Source organism: Ictidomys tridecemlineatus, chromosome 1 (genome assembly GCF_052094955.1).
Source record: "Ictidomys tridecemlineatus isolate mIctTri1 chromosome 1, mIctTri1.hap1, whole genome shotgun sequence".
Taxonomy (NCBI): domain Eukaryota; kingdom Metazoa; phylum Chordata; class Mammalia; order Rodentia; family Sciuridae; genus Ictidomys; species Ictidomys tridecemlineatus.
The window spans coordinates 49821913-49838870 of record NC_135477.1 but is presented as its reverse complement, the minus strand read 5'-3'; the positions used below and the strand labels follow the sequence as shown (position 1 = coordinate 49838870).

Here is a 16958-nt window from a genome sequence, read left to right as displayed (position 1 = left end):
TGGAAGTGTCATTTTGGAGCCATGTGAACGTTTACCTATTAAAACAACCACAAGCCAAACCTAAACCTCACATTGAAGATGATGAAAATAATTCACTGAGCGTACAAATTACTAGCTAGTCGTGATGGCACATGCCTGTAATCCCAGCTACTGGGGAAGCTAAAGCAGGAGAATAGCAAGTTCAAAGCTGGCCTGGACAACTTAGGGAGGTCTTTTATCAAATAAAAATAAGAAAAGGCTGTGGACGTAGCCCAGTGGTAGAGTGGTCCTTGGTTCAATCTCCAGTACCACAAAACCAAAACCCAAACCCAAACCCAAACCCCCAAGCCTCCCTTCCCTGTAGTCCAGTGAGGCCCTGCACTGAGCCTTCTTGCCAGCAGATGGCACTTGAAGCCTACAAACTAAGCCACTCTGCTTCCTTCCCTTTTGAGTTTCTGGGGCGCACAGATCCCCCCACAGGCATGGGCTGCCCTAAGGCTAGCAGGAGTGCTGCAGCCCTGGGACCTGGCTTAGGGCTCCCAGCAATCTTCCTTGTCTGGAACTCTAGGTACTGGCTGGATCTCTCCTTTTTCATAAGCGTCCAAAACAATTCCAGAACCTATTCTCCAACCAGAGCTAAAACCAGGAAGGGCACCAAAAGCCATTAAGATAACCATTTTATAAGATCGCACACATTCTTAGGATTCCCTTTCCTTAGTAACAAACTGCATGTTCTCCCTCCTGGTCTTGGTGGATACTGAGCCCAAGGCTGAGGAAACCCAGCAGCCTGGGTCCTCGCTGAGTTGCTTCCTTCCCAGAAGCCTTCCAGAGAGAACTGGACTGAGTTATGTCTTATAGAGAAGTGAACAGCAGCTTTCAGCCCAAGTCGAGGATGGCTGTTGCGGAGAGGCGTTTGAGGCACTGCTAATGTCATTTATCTAAGAGTTATTTTGGTCTGAACTTTGTGGGTGACAATCTCACAAAAATGACCTAGAACCAAGGAGGGCTTCTTAAGGAGGGGACAATTTGAGCTAAGTCTTGAAGGAGGGGAGAAGGTTATTTTTAAGTAAGTCTAAGAAACAATTTGAATAAGAAGCACAAAATCAGCTTTACGTGTTGTCAAATGCTCCCTAGCCTGCCACATGCTACCTTGCCCACCCATGGCCTGCCATGGAGGACTCGGACTTCTGGGTACTTAGCTTGTACTTCTCTCCTGCTTTTAGTTTTTTTTCTTGTTTAGTTTTGGTTCTGGGGATTGAACCTAGGGGCATTTTATCAGTGAGCTACATCCCCAGCCTTTCTTATTTTTTTGAGATACGGTCTTATTAAGTTGCTGAGGCTGGTCTTAAACTTGAGATCCTCCTGTGTCAGTTTCCTAAATTGCTGGGATTACAGGTGTGGACCACCACACCTAGATCTTCTGCACATTTAACTTCTGTGTGGTTGTCACCTCTTCCTGGATACCACATCTCTTCCTCAGGCAATCTTAGGAGCTGAAGGATTCAGCTGGAATTGCATGACCGAATAGGTGCCCTTGATCCTGGGTTTTAAGATGTTGCAGGTGGGATCCTTACTTTACCTGCCAGGCTCTGGCTTTAAGCTTCAGAGCACTCAGACCAAGCAACAGATCTTTCTTTGTGGGGAATGAGTGTCCCATGGAAGCTGTAAGGGGGGGACAGCTTCAGGCTGGAGGAGGGAGGATGGGGGAGAGTAATTTCAAGATTCTGGGGTCATTTTAAGAAATGCTCATATTTCACTGATGCCTCAGGCCCAGGGCAATGAGCAAGGCAAGGCTTACATGTGGACACCAGGGACAGCCCATGAGAGGAGAGGGCGGAAGATAAATGAGGTAGGACAGCAGCAGGCTCCTTGGAGAAAGAATCTAATCTCCCAGAAAGGATGTTAGAAATGAGGTTGCTAAATTGTTTTGGGCAAAGTCCTGGGCCTGAGAATTCCTTGTGGAGTCATAGGTACAGATGGAAGCCTCTGCTCTGCCCTGGCTGGTGGGCATTCCTACCTGCACTCAGAGCCAGAGCACGCGGCTTCCGGTGTGGTGATTCTATTGGATCGGCCATGCAGGAAGCACGACTGGGGGGCTGCGAGAATTCTGGAGCAGAGGCTTTCAGACTGGGAAGGAACCTTACAGCACATTTAGCTTAACCTACCTATCATTTAACAGATGAGGGAACAGATGGGAGATGATCTGCTCAACACCACATGGAGTGGCAGAGTTGGGTTCATCACACAACACTGGTTGCTATGGATCTTAAAATGTAGGTCCACCATATCAGATGACTCCTCACATGTTCCACAGCCTCTCTTAGTTTTTTTATCATGGAGGATGAATAATCAAAGGCCGTGGCTTAAAATGAAAAGTTAGCCAAACTGGGGGGGACAGTGTTATCACAAACTCCAAACATCCTCATTTTTTGTCTGTGCCTCAAGTTGCCTTAAATCAGACTCTGGTAGGAAGAAAGCAGGTCTGTTACTAGTGAAACCCAGTGGAAATGTAAAAGGAAAAGGGCCCAGAAGATCCTAAAATAAAGGAGACAGCAGACATTGGGGATGGTTATTGCAAACTGTTATAATTAAGGTGACATTTTATGAGTGTTAAAGACAGAGGGCAGACAGGCTCTGCAGCAGGCCCTGGTTTTGGAGGCCCATTCTGGAGAGGAGATGGCACTTGCAGGGAACAGAACTCAATCACTGCTGTTGATGAAGCACAGAGTCACAGTAGAGGCATCTTAGGGATCCTGAGAGGAAAAGGAGGAGTGGAGAGTGTCATGAAGCAATTACTCTAAATTCTGAATCCTTCTGTGCTGCCACTGAGCACATGGACTTCCTGGACAGGCCTCAGTGTCACACAGTGTCTGATACAGATCCTTCCTTTGGCCCAGGCTATCCACCAGCTCAGGATGCCCAGGTCATCTTCATAAGCATTCATCACAAACTTCCTTTTGCCTCCCATAGATTTTCCTAATTTGCATCTCCCCTGCCCCCAATTTTTTTTAGTTGTTGATGGATCTTTGTCTTTATGCAGTGCTAAGAAATGAACTCAGTGCCTCACACATGCTAGGCAGGTGGTCTCCCACTGAGCTATGAGCCCAGCCCCTAACTTGCATCTTAAAAGTATCAACAGGAGGAAGAACTGGGAATGTTCTTGTTAATATAAACCCACAGCAAAAATGATTAAGAGCTGGATGCTTCCCAGGGCTGGCAGGTGTGTCAAGACGGTTCCCTGCATTCTTAATCTGTAGGGTGCTTGGATGGGTGCTGTTGGAGAAGCTAAGGTCTGAGCTTTTAAGACTTGTTCATGTTTTTGAGAATGGACAGGAATAATCACTGGGAATACTCAGAGAGCCTAGCGGAACACTGGGACAGGGGAGGGTGAGGAGAGGAAGTTGGCCGCATCCTGAGGTCACTTGCAGGAGGAAGGGAGCACTACTCCCAGAAGCAGCAGCACAAAGGGCTATGTTGAGGCTTGGCTTCAGGGGCCTAGGTTGCTTGGGTGCAGAAGGTGGCCCCTCTTGTAGTTCTGGGTTACTACTTGGGCAAAGCAAAGTCCCAGGCAGTTTCCTGTGCACATTTCCACATGGCCTGCATAAGGCGGGTGAAGCCCATGTCCTTGGGCTTCTCCAGGCCTCTCATCAATCGCTGCTTCATGATGGAAACAAATTCCTTATTGCTCAGCTCACCATTACCTAGAAGAAGAAGCAAATATAACAGTATAAGTGGAGGCCTTGGAACAAAGCCACTGAGAAAATTCCACTGTTTGCACACCATGTGGTTCCAAAGCCCAGTGTGTCTCACAGCCAAATTCAGTTCTCTGGGCTTAGGATGAACTCGTTTGCTCCTTCCTTGATGTTTCCTACTACAATTCAGTGTCAGTTCGATGTAGTGTGACAAATTCCAAATGAGAATATAGTATATGCCAGGTAATAAGCTTTGTGCTTTGTCCCCTTGAAATACTCCCAAGTCGTAGAAGAGACAGATAAATGTCAACAGTGTGGCAAATGTTCTCATGAAGTAGACAGGACTAAGGGGCACAGAGGAAGCAGTGTGGCTGCTGGAGAACCACAGTAGTAAGGTATTGCTGGACAGAGGTGGGGGATGGCAAGTAAACTCAAGAGGAAGGCAAGAGACAGGTCCCCAGGGTCTTTATTCTTGCCTCTGTCTTTGCTTAGGCTAATTCCCCACCTGGAAAGCTTCCGAATCTCACTCTCCTTTACCTGGCCAATTCCTGCTCATCCTTTGTGATTTCACTCAGGGGACAATTCCAGGAAACCTTTACTGATCTGTGTTTGCACTACCCATAGCAGGCCTAGATATTCTTCCTCTATTTGTCTTTATTCTCAACACCTGGCACAGGACCCGATGTACACCATACTCCATCTTCTTTCTGGAGTTGAAATACTGGAGTGCTCTTTATCCACTATGCAGCAAGTTGGGTCTAATATTTTTGTTTTCATTTGTGTGTGTGTGTGTGTGTAAGGGTGGGAGTACAGGGTATCCTCTACCATTGAACTACATCCCCTGCCCATTTTATTTTTTTATTTTGAGATAGGGTCTTGCTAAGGCTGAGGCTGGCCTTGAACTTGCAATCCTTCACAAACCCAAGTAGCTGGGATTACAGGATGTCGCTGTGCTTGGCTGCATTTTTTTTTTTTTTAAGAAAATTACATTTATTAGGAGTGCAATCCAGGAAAACAGATTCAAGCAATTTTGAAAATGTGCTCCCTGTATAAGATCCTTATGGTCATAAATTGAAGCCTGCAGGCAAACTGGAATTATAGGAAGAAATGGAAAGCACATACCAGGGCCAGGGATTATATTTTTTGATCTGACGACACTGAGGGATGAGCTATGGAAGAGGGATGGATTCACAATGTCCAGAAGGGCATGAGGCTCACTGCTCCTGACCCCAGTGGGTCCCACTCACCATCACAGTCAAAGAGTGCAAACACCACATCACACACATGGTCTGAGAGTTCCACTTTAGCCACTGTCCTGGCCACTTGTTGCATGGTCACTGAAAGAGGAAAGATGCAAAATCAGCACAGCAGAGGGGCTTCCATTTTGCTTTCTCAAACTGCTCAAAAATTTTTGACTGTATTTAAGTCATATTTAAGAAAATGAAAATTTAGCTTTTAACCTATAACTTTAACTCCCTTTCCTTTTCACCTCAGGTGAAATATTATTAAATTCATAGAGACTGAAAGTAGATTACCAGGGGCCAAGGAGCTTGGAGGGTTAAACTGTGTTTAAATGGGCACAGATTTTATTTGGGATGATGGAAATGTTTTGGAAATAGTGGTGACAGTTGCATGACACTGTGAATATGATTAATGCTATTGACTTGTATTTTAAAATGCTATTAAAATACATCACTTTAAACAATAACTTTAAAAAAGTGAAAATTCACATAATATTTAAAGATGGGATTCTAACAGCCTAAAGCAAGCCATGGCAACTTTTCTAATAAATTATCATCAGAAGAGTTTCTCAAAGCCACACCTGATATTGTATTAGTCTCCTTGCATTTCCCTCCTACTGGAAAAAACATGACAGCAAGAAGTCAAGTAAATAACCAGGCAGCAAGAGGAAGGGGAGGCGAGAACAAGGATGCTGATCTGCTGTGTGAGCACCAGAAAGCTTCACGCTTCGGTTACTGACAGACAGCAGAGTGAGCTCCTTGCCCTGCTAGATCCCTCTTCCCTACTGGTTCTGCATCAGTCACTGTCGTCTTCCAACAGTGCACCTTTGGAGAAGCAGTGGCCCTGTCTCACTGAATCAGTATTCAGCTTAAAAAAAATATACACAAACACACTTTTTTTTCTTTTCTTTTTGGCTTGGGTAGAAAATCTCTTTTAGCTTTCTATTTTTTCTTGCTCGGACATTTACTGTTAAATACTAGCAATCACGTAAGAATGGGGTTCTCATGAAACACAAGCCTGGAAGGACAAGGAAGTTTCCAGTCTTCTCTCTCAGATATCCTCAAACTTGGTCTATCTACACCTACAAATTATGCTCTTGCTTACAGACCCACTCCTTGGCTTTTTCCCCTTCCTGCAGTGCTGGGGATGGAACCCAGTGCTTTGCACATGCCAGGCAATCTCTCCACTACTGAGCTACACCCTAGCCGTACAGATATACTCTTAAAAAAATTTTTTTTTAGTTGTAGATGAACACAAAATTTATATATTTTTTATGTGGTGCCAAGCATTGAACCCAGTGCCTCAATGTGCCAGGCAAGTCCTCTATCACTGAGCTACAACCTCAGCCCCCTAGACATACTCTTAAGTGAAGTAGTACATGCTGGAAAGAAAAGAATTGATTTCTATTTATGAATCAACCAGCAATGAAGTGTTCTCTATAAGCATCAGATTAGATTAATCCAGAAGCAACGTGAATTTAAACAAGCTCAGTGTGCCTTCTTTGCTTATTTGCTTCCTATAATTTAGTTCCCGTTACCAGCCTGTGTTGCCTTTTATTTCTCACTTCACATTCATCACCTCCATGCATTCACCACAGTGCCCCCAGGGTCAGCACAGCAGTGGGAAGGAGCAAGGCTTGGTTCCATTGTCACCTTGCTATATGACCCTGGTGGAGTCATTTGATTTCTTAAGACTTCATTTTCTTATATTCAAATAAGGGATGCCACAAGATAACTTCTGAGGTGAGAGAATAGTTTACTGGTGTTTTCAGGAGTGAGGGTGTGGTGGAGGTGCCCAGAAAGAGCTGAATCTTGAATTGGTAAATGGTAGAGAAAAGAAGACTAGGCTGTTCAGGAGGACAGGAGGAGCTTGTTTCCTCTTTCTGTACCTTTGGGTTCTCTATTTCTCTGAAGATGCAAGTTAAAGTGAGGGAGGAATCAATAGCCCTGGAACTAAAAGACTTAGGTGGAAGAGACTGTGGTGGATTTTCATGAATGCATCCTGGGGAATCAACAAGACCACAGAGTTCTAAGGGTTAGAAATTTAGCTCTGCAATTTTAGATACTTGATTTGGCTCAGGAAGAACTGATTCTTGCTAACTACACTTCCCAGAGAAGAGACTAGCAATTTTTAAAAGAATTAAAATGGTGACAGCTGGTCATTATACTTCTCAGTAGAAAAATTTATTAAGGAAACTGAGTTCACCTCAGAAGAGTGCTTAGTGATTTCAAACTGTGATCACCTACTGAATCCCCCTCCACTGCCACAGAAGTGTGCCCTGAGGAGGGGATCTGTGCTTTTTGTTAACCATTTCTCTTTCTGCATGTCACATCTCACACTTTTTTTCCTTTGGTGGTACTGGAGTTTTAACCCATGGACACTTTCACTGAACTACATCCCCAGCGTTTTTTGAGACAAGGTCTCACTAATGCCCAGGTGGGCCTTGAACTTGTGATCCTCCTGCCTCAGCTTCCTGAGTCAATACTGGGATTATAGGTGTGTGCCACTATATCTGGATCAGTCTCACAGGTTTAATAGCTATAACCAATGATGATCTTCCTTTTCTCCTACTCACTTACTTCTTCACCTCTCTCAGGACAGAGTGCCTGAGGGTGACTGTCTCGACATTGCAAGACTCCTTCCCATAGACATGGAGAGCCTCCCTGTAAATAAGCTATTAAATAATATTCAAGGATATCAGTAAAAGTGCTTGACAGTTTGTAGTGAAAAATTCATTAAACTGGTATTAAGAGGTTGTAGAACAGGGACCTCTGGCGGCTGCAGCCACATCACCAATGACCTGTGTTCACAGAAGAACTACAGATTATGTTCCATCTCACAAAGAGGGCGCTGGTGTCCTTCGTACTCTAGGAGGAAAAACCAGGGCTGCCAAGTCATTGTGACTCAAACCACAGAGATGGAACTGGCCAGGGAACAGCCCAACTGGGGTGCCCTTTGGCAGTCCAAGATCCTTAAGATAGGCCCCTGGGGTGTGAATCAGCAGGAGGAAACCAACTCACTAGCTGGTGAGCTGTCAAACTGGGAGCCCTTGGGACAAGTGGGATGACAGCAGATTACAAGGCAAGGGCTTGACAGCTGGTCCTGAGAATTGGCTCATTCATACTGCTTCCAATATCTCTGAATCACAAAGCCATAATTAGATCACAGCAAGCAGAACAATCCCTTCCTCAGATCTTATCTTCCTTGTGCAGACCAGTTGTAGGGTCCTGGAATTTTGGCCTCCCCTGTTGGTGGCTGTGATACTGTGAAATATATATCTGGTATTCTTCCCTATTTCCTGACATAAAACTGAAAATGCCTGGACTCTCCAAAGTGGTCTATCTTTTTGTATGATAACGAGATGACTGGGGGCTGAAAGCCCCTATGTGGCTTCAGCATGGTACAGTTGGTCACAGGAAAGATCAAGGCCCGATTAGGAGGTTGGGACTTTTCCACTCCGCTCTCCAACCTCTGGGGAGGAAAGAGAGGCTGAAAGCTGAGTTGGTCACCAATGGCCAACTACTCAATCAATCATGCTGATGTAATGAAGTTAAAAATCACTAAAGCATAAGGTTCAGAGTATTCAAATTGCTGAAAGCGGAAAGGTTCATGGAGGATGGTAACCCTGGAAAAGCCATGACAGCTCTATGTTCCTTCTCCCAAACCTCTCTTGTACATCTCTTCACCTGTATAGTTTGAAATGTCCTTTATAATAAAGTAGTAAACACATTTCCCTGAGTCCTGTGAGATGTTCTTGCAAATTAACCCTAAGGAGATGGACATGAGAACTCATTTTGTATCTGGTCAGTCAGGAGCACAGGTCAAACAATCTGGGGCTTGCAACTGACATCTGAAAGCAGGGGACAGTCCTGGAAGTCTGAGCTCTCAACCTGTGGCATCTGATGCTATCTCCAGATGTGCAGCATCAGGATTAAACTGAATTAGAGGACACCCTGATGCTTTCTGCTATAAAATGGATTGCTTACTTTCTGGTGGGGAGAAATCCACACATTCTGAGATCACAGGAGCCTTCTGCATTGCTCACTGTAGTGTGAGAGCAGAGGAAACACTGTTCTTCCTACAGAGTTGAGGCCAATTGATTGATGGTTGAAATTCCAGTTCGTAATCTGAAAGATGTCCACATGGAAAATGAAGGCACCATGAAAAAAAGAAATCCTAGGTTTCCAAAGACTATGTATTCCTTTTGTACAAATCTGCCCAGGTGCCCTACAAGAGGCATGACATGAGATTTAGTGATTTCTATTAGATTGAGGTTGAGCAATGGGTTTGTAGAAGCTGGCTCATTTGGCACTCAAAAATCTGGGACCATCTGTTTTTTTTTTTTGTTGTTGTTGTTACTGGGGATTGAACCCAGAGGTGCTTAACCACTTAGCCACATCCCCAGCCCTTTTAAAATATTTTATATCAAGACAGGGGTTTACTGTTTCTTAGGACCTTGCTAAGATGCTAAGACTGGCTTTGAACTCTCAATCCTCTTGCCTCAGCCTCCTGAGCCATTGAGATTACAGGTGTGCAGCACTGTGCCCAACAATGGCTGGCCTGCCTTCCTTCTTTCCTTCCTTCCTTGCTACCTTCCTCCCTCCCTTCCTTGGTACTGGGGAGTGAATTAAGGAGTGAGTGTTCTACCCCTAAGCTACATTGCCAGTCTTTTTATTTTTCACTCTGAGCTAGGGTCTCAGTAAGTTGCCCAGGCTGGTCTTAGACTTGTGATCTTTCTTCTGTCTCAGCCTCCTGAGTAGCTGTGATTGTAAGAATGGACCACTGTGCCTAGCACCACCTGTTTTTTTGAAAAGCTCATGCAGAATCTGAGTTGTGCCAGATCCTCAATTTACTCTCTGGTATGGTTCATGACTGTATAAACAATAGAAAGAAAGCCATGCTGGTTTGTGTGATATATCAGAAAGTATATTACATAAAACTCATCACCACATAGTTGAGCAAGTGAGTTCTGGAGTGACAGGAGACCAAATGGCCACTTAGAATCAGATAATCTTAGAAGCAAAGAGAACCCAGAAAAATCCAGGATTTTTAATAACTTGCCCAAGGTCACAAAGCTAGTAGATAATGGCGCTGGATCTAAAGTTAAGCCCAATATGCTTTCTCTTTTCACACTGGGTCCACTCAATCCCTTATATATATGAATAACACCAATTCCTCCATGAATCCAACCATCACCCTAAAGAAAAAGAGTTCAGATGAAGGAAAAGCCAAATTGGGGAATACTCAGTGCTTTTGGTCAAAGATGAATAACTGAATAGCTGGGAGTTGGGAGGAGCCAGCTGTAGAGCTTGGCCACAGATCTGACTGCTCCATAAATGCAAGGCACTTAGCATTCCCTTGGAACTCATACTGATAATTTCAGAGACAAATTAAACAGTGACCCAATGAAAAGCACATATGACAAACGTGGCCCTGGGAGTTTTTCCCAACAGCTGCCTTTAATGCACAGGTACAGCTTGGTTCAGTGTGACCCAGTTAGGAGCTGCCTGTCTCCCCCAATGTAAAGGAGTCTGGAAAAGTGACCTGACATGTTGGGCTGACAATCTCCAGCTGTGTGGCTATGTGATTATTCCTGCCTTACTGGACTACAGCAGAGAATATCAAAAGCCAGCTTGCGACTGCCAAGGGGAAGTAAGGGGAGATATTGTGCCACAGCCCTAGAGAGGCTTGCGATGTCTCAATTTCTAGATGGCTTTGAATGGAACAAAGGGGAAGATTTTTCCTTGAAGAGTATTTGTCCTTTCTTTTGAAACTTCTTCCAAGGCACTTGGGCAAATATGACACACATATTTTAACCTGATTTTGGAGTGAGATGAGGGGAAAGGACAGCACTGAGGAGAACCAGCAATTAAAGGAGCCCAGAGCAAGGGTGGCACTTGCTAGCCAGGTTCTGGCAGCACACCTTTCTACCAGAAGTAAAGGTTTGCCTTGCAATGTGCCCCACGCCCCCCAAACGAGCCATGGTACACTAATAATGAAAATGAGGACAATTCCTTGTTCTGCGTGGCCCTTTTGAACCCCAGGCAGGTTGTTCCCTCTATGTGTTCAGTCTGCTGCCCCTCAGAGGCAGTACTGCCAGTCCTGGCTTCTAATTTATGGTACACACCACAGAGAAAACTTGTAGTCAAGTTTTCTGAACCTCAGAGCATCATCATCCCAGATGATGGCTTCAGTGGGCTTTTGCTTAATTTGGTAAATCTAGTTTAGCAGTGAGATTTACTCTATCATTTAGTATTATATTGAGCTTCATGAAAAAATACTCATTATATCTTGTTTACAAAGGAATGTCTCTCTCTCTCTCCCTTTTTATTTTTTGAGATGGAGTCTTGCTAAGTTGCCCATCTCAGCCTCCTGAGTACTGGGACTACAGGTGCATGTCACCATACCAAGCTTTGGGCAAGCATTTCTACAAGAATCACTGGACAGTCAATAAATTTGGCTGATGCACGAGGGAACGATCCCAATTTAGTATGTTCCACTAAGACTGAGAAATACACAGGTGAAATATCTGATGTATTATCAAATAAAAATGGGTTAAATACGGAATAGTATGAATTTAATAGGAGATACAATTTGGATCTGAATTCTAAGGAAGTAAAAAGACAGAATGTTCTAGATTGGTGTGATGCAGGGTGGGTGTGGAGGAGTCGGTTTGAATAAAGTAGGGGAAGCAAAGAGGAGCACTACAGCCTGACTCAGGAGCTTAAACAGAAGATGCAGAGGGAACCTTGCATGAGTAGGGTCTTGAGAGGGCCAGAGGCACCTCTATGCAAGGGAACTTTGATAATAAGCAAGTTCTTATCTGGACACCAACGTACCATATTAATTTGATTTTCTTTAATCTTTAAGTATCCATTCTTTTAACTTTCAGAAAATTATTTTTGATTAGGCAATACATTCATCTGTTTCAAAATTCAAGCAGTACAAAAAGGTAGAAGTCTCCATTCCCACCTTATCCCTCATCACTTAGTTGTCAGAGGCAAACAATATCACCAGTTCCTCCAGAAATATCATATGGACAGAAAAACAAGTATTCTTCACCACAGACATGGCGGTGTACCAAATATAGTGCTTTGCTTTACTCATTTAACATTTTGCCTGAGAAATAATTCCATACTGTTGAGAGCCATCCATGGACTATGTGTGGAACAATCAGCATGGAAGCCCATTGAACAGGAAAATCTGGTATTTGAGAACTTCCAGTGGCATACTCACTGGTTAAGACCAACCAGATACATGTGAATTTCTATTCAGCTCTGCCAAAAAAGGTCTCACACAGCATTGCAGATGGCGTAACCTGCTGCAGCCATATAGCCACACAGACTCTCTATGGGTGTAGCCTGCCAAGATGCCAATCAACCTGTTGACTGCAAGACATCCCGAAACAAGACTCCGCCCCTGAAACCTTATCCCTGCTTTGATGTACCCCCTTAAATAAACCACCATTCATTTTTCAGTTGTTGAGCTCCAGCTCCTGTGTGGGCTGGACCTACCAGGCGCTCTGCTTTAAAACTTATTCTTTGACTCTTTTATTTCTTCACTAGTTATTTCAGACTCGATATTTTCAGGTGTCCAATACCCTCCTGGGCAGGAGGAATTGCCTGGGCAAGGTGCTGGCAGCCTCTCGACACCATACCAGCACACAGACAGCTTCTTTTAAGAGTTGCAAAGTAACTCTTTTAAATGTCCACTGGCTGGACATCTGCAATTTATTTAATCAGTTCCTCTTTTATTCTTCTCAATCTTTATAAAATTATTTCCTTGGTGGACTGTTTTTTCAGCTCCAACAAAGTCTGATTCTAATGGCTGAACTGAGAGTAACTGATACATTTAACTTTGGTTTGTTGAAATGACATGGAAGACAAAAAATCACCTTTATCGGGATCTTATTAGACTTCTTATTAGGCTTCTAAAGAGAGTAATCCTTGAAGCCCCTACAAAGCATTGCTTGTAATAAATACTCATCTCTATGTTTTCTTAGTATTGGTGTCATTCTTGACATTGTTCTTTTCTGGCTTTCCCCCCATCCCCCCATGGTATGAAATGCTGGCTGATTTTTTTGGGGGGGGGCACTGGGGATTGGGCATAGAGGTACTTTACCACTGCCACAAACCCAGTTCACCCCTCTTTTTTTTTTTCTTTAATTTTGACACAGGGTTTCACTAAGTTGCTTAGAGCCCCACTAAGTTGCTGAGGCTGGCCTTGAACTTGTGATCCTCCTGCCTCAGCCATCCTGGCTGATTTTGTCCTTACTATCTATTTATATGTGGATGTTCTGGGCAGTTTATCCTACCCTAAACTCCCCTTTCTCTCACAATGGTAATCATGAATCTCTAAAGCCACTCTCCTCCTCTTTGGGGTGCTTATATAACTTTTTTACTAAATCATAATATATTCAAAGTGATATAATTAAGCCAGAATCAACCTTTAGAATGCTAAGTGACTTCAAATTTGGGAAAATAAACCAGAAAAAAATGCCTCATAAAGCAGACATTTATTTCAGATTTTGAGCCTCCTTGCCTACATCATGAATAATTTTACTTTAAAAATTGATGGCTTTGTCTTAAATGAGTGGAATCCTGGCCAACACTCCTCCTCACATATAAATGTTTTTATAAAATGCAATGATGAACTGAAGCACAGGGGCCTGCCTCCCACAAAATTTAAAAGAATTTATAAAATAAAAGGTTTTTCTTTCATAATCTCTTCCCCACACATCTCTGTGACATTTCTACCTCCTGCCTTCATGCTCTTAGTCTCCGCTGTCTGGGGGGATTCTTATTCTGAATAGTAGGATTCTTGTCTCCCTCTATTTCTGCTATCACATTAAAGCACTGAGTCCCCTTTATGATACTCTAGGCTCTTCTAGCAGCAGTGGGCACCATGTTCTAAAGAGAACACAGGTGTGGAAGTCACTGAACATGAATTTCTACTCTACTCTGTGTCATATGATCAGTGATTTGAGCAAGTCATTTTCTTTCGTGTAGGTTAAAAACAATAAAGTAATTAAGAGTTTGAACAAAATGTTTTTTTAAGCTCCCTTCCAGGCAAAAACTTTTGACTGTTATGTTATTATTGTTTTTAGATAACAGTGCAAAATAGGGGCCGGGATTGTGGCTCAGTGGTAGAGCGCTCACCTGGCACATGAGAGGCCCTGGGTTCAATTCTCAGCACCACATAAAAATAAAATAAAGATATTGTGTCCAACTACAACTAAAAAATAAATATTTTTTTAAAAACAGTGCAAAATAGCTTAAATTAATTTAAATGTCTTTATCTAATCTTCAGAAGTCCTCAAAGAATAAAATTAAAAGGTGGGGGTTTGGGGAATTATGGCTGGCGTGGTCGATAGGCTTCTGAGGTGGCTCCCAACATTCCCACCTGTGGTTCACACAGCCTGTATATTTCCCTCCCCTCAAGTGTGGGCAGGGCCTCTGAATGTGACTATCACTCTGGTAATTAGGTTATTTTATATAAAAAACGTGATGGACAGTCACCCCATAATTACGTTCCGTAAGAATCCACTTATGTAGACAGGGAGAGGGATTTTCCTGCTGGCTTTGAAGAGGTGTGCTGCTGTGCTGTGAGAGGGCCACATGGTGAGGACCTGCGAACAGTCAACAGGCAACAAAGAAAAGGAGATCCTAGTCCAACGATGGAAAGGAACCGAATTATGCTACCACCCTCAATGAGCTTGGAAAACCCTGAACTCCAGATGAAAACGCAGCCTTAACAACACCTTGATTGCAGCCTTGTTAAGACCCTGAGCAGAGAATCCAAAGGTGCTGTACCCAAACTCTTGACTTACAGAAGCTCTGAAATAATGTAAGGGTTGCAACAGAAAGCTAACAGAGCTGGTCTGGGTTTATGTTTATGGTTGGGAATGTCCTTTTGGGGCTTCTCAAGCCATACTTTAAACGCAGCTGCCCTTATTTTTTAGGTGCATGCACACTCTTCTGCAACTGAATTCTGAACTGCATAACTTAGATCTAATAGAGGCACAAGACAAGGTCTAATTAAGTTTTAAATTTCCCAGTGAGAAAATAAATTAAAATTGCCACCTTTCTTTTGGGAATTCAATAGCTTTTGCTTTGACTTCAAATCTATCTGGATAATTACAGGTTAGTTCATTTTCATAGATTTGAACATAACTTCAGACAACAACATGTCCCTTAAAACATTACTACATTCAGTAAAAAGTTGATTTTGTTACAGTAATAGAAGTGAAAATCTGGATGAATCCTTGGAGATGTTTAATATAACCCTCATTGGAATATTAGAGAAGTTGTGACCTGCTCAAGGTGTCACAGGAAGTTAGTGACATGAGAAGGTGCTGGAGTTCCACCACTCTCTCCCTCATTCCAAGCTCTAGAACGGTCCACCATCCTTTCTGGAATCTGACCATGTTTAAAATTAATTCACTTGTTTGGTTCATTGAACATCTACTATATGTAAAGAATTGTCTAGGTCTGACTAGGACACAAAGATGTAGAAAATATGGTTCATGTCTACATAATGATGAAACTGAAGCTAAAGGCTTCAATCCTCATTGATAATTAACAAACTTAGAATTTCCAAGCTGCAAGAATCTAAAAACTTACTGTAGATATTATTTCCTCAAAAGTAGGCTTCATTAAGCCCTAGGGTGATCTTTAAAACATTTTAAAAATATTTTTATTTTTTTGTGGTGTTGAGGATGGAACCCAGGGCCTTTGGCATGTTAAGCAAGTACTCTACCACTGGGTCACAACTCCAGCCCCCTCTACCTTTTAAAATTATTTTTGGTATCAGGGATTGAATTCAGGGGTACTTAACTACTGAGTCACATCCTCAGCACTTTTTATTTTTTATTTTGAGAAAGGGTCTGGCTAAGTTGCTCGGGACCTCAACTAAGTTGCCGAGGCTGGCCTTGAACTTGTGATCCTCCTGCCTGAACTGCTAGGATTATAGACATGTGCCACCCGGCTCAGCCACATTTTTTTTTTTTAAGTAAGTTTTTGTTAAGTTGTCATATAAGAAGGCAGAATAAAGCAGCTAGAGCTTGAAAACCAGTATAGGTGGCTGGGTATAGTTACAATATCAATCTAACATTTTCATATAGTATTATTTCTTAATTTTTCACAACAGCTCTGAAACAAGTATTTGTAACATAGAACAAAAACTGGAGGCTTTGAGATCTTGAGGGATTTGTCCAAGGTCACTAGTAAGTAGCATGGATTCAACCTCAGGTTTGAGTGTAAAGCCAAAATTTATGCTTAGCACCTCCCAAGTTTATGGTTAGGCAGAATTAATACTGTTACAATGGCCATTTTACCAAAAGAGATCTATAGCTTCAAAGCAATCCCCATCAAAATACCAGTGACATTCTTTAACGAATGAGAAAAAAATTTATATGGAAAAACAAAAGACCCAGAAGAGCCAAAGCAATTCTGATTAACAAAAACAAAACAAAACAAAACAACCAAAGCTGAAGATATCATAAAACTCAATTTTAAATGATGCTACAGAGCTATAGTACTGGCATAAAAGCAGACACATAGAACAATGGAATAGAATAGAAGACACAGAGGTAAACACACACAGACACCATCATCTGATTTTTGAGAAAGGTGTCAAAAACATATGTTGGAGAAAAGAAATGATGCTGGGAGAACTAGATATCTATATGTAGAAGATTATGAAACTAGATCTCTTATCTCTCACCCTGCACAAAAGTCAACTCAAAAATGGATCAAAGACCTAGGAATTAAATTAAAACTTAGTGGCACATGCTTGTAATTCTAGAAATTTAGGAGGTTGAGGCAGGAGGATCACAAGTTTGAGGCTAGCCTGGGCAACTTATTGAGATGCTCAGCAACTTAGCAAGACCCTATCTCAAAAATTGAAAAAGAGCTGGGGATGTAACTCAGTGGTAAGGCACCTTTGGGTTCAATCCCCAGTAATCCCGCTCCTCACCAAAACAAACAAACAAAGAACCAAACAGATCCTCAACATCAAAAACAAACAAAAAACCTAAATAAACTA

General features: G+C 42.7%; 1 protein-coding gene across 5 annotated transcripts in view; it reads right to left on the bottom strand.

Annotated features, from left to right (window-relative positions):
- Positions 1 to 2543: 2543 nt before the first annotated feature.
- Positions 2544 to 16958, bottom strand: part of Micu1 (mitochondrial calcium uptake 1) — a 174382-nt gene continuing 159967 nt past the window's right edge. For all 5 annotated transcript variants that reach the window (XM_040273763.2, XM_078040611.1, XM_078040625.1 and 2 more), the window contains 2 exons: positions 4919 to 5008; positions 2544 to 3680 (listed from right to left, as the gene is read on the bottom strand). In XM_040273763.2, the coding sequence (XP_040129697.1) occupies positions 3523 to 3680; positions 4919 to 5008 (248 nt within the window). In that variant the 3' untranslated portion in view covers positions 2544 to 3522. The remainder of the gene's footprint in view (positions 3681 to 4918; positions 5009 to 16958) is intronic.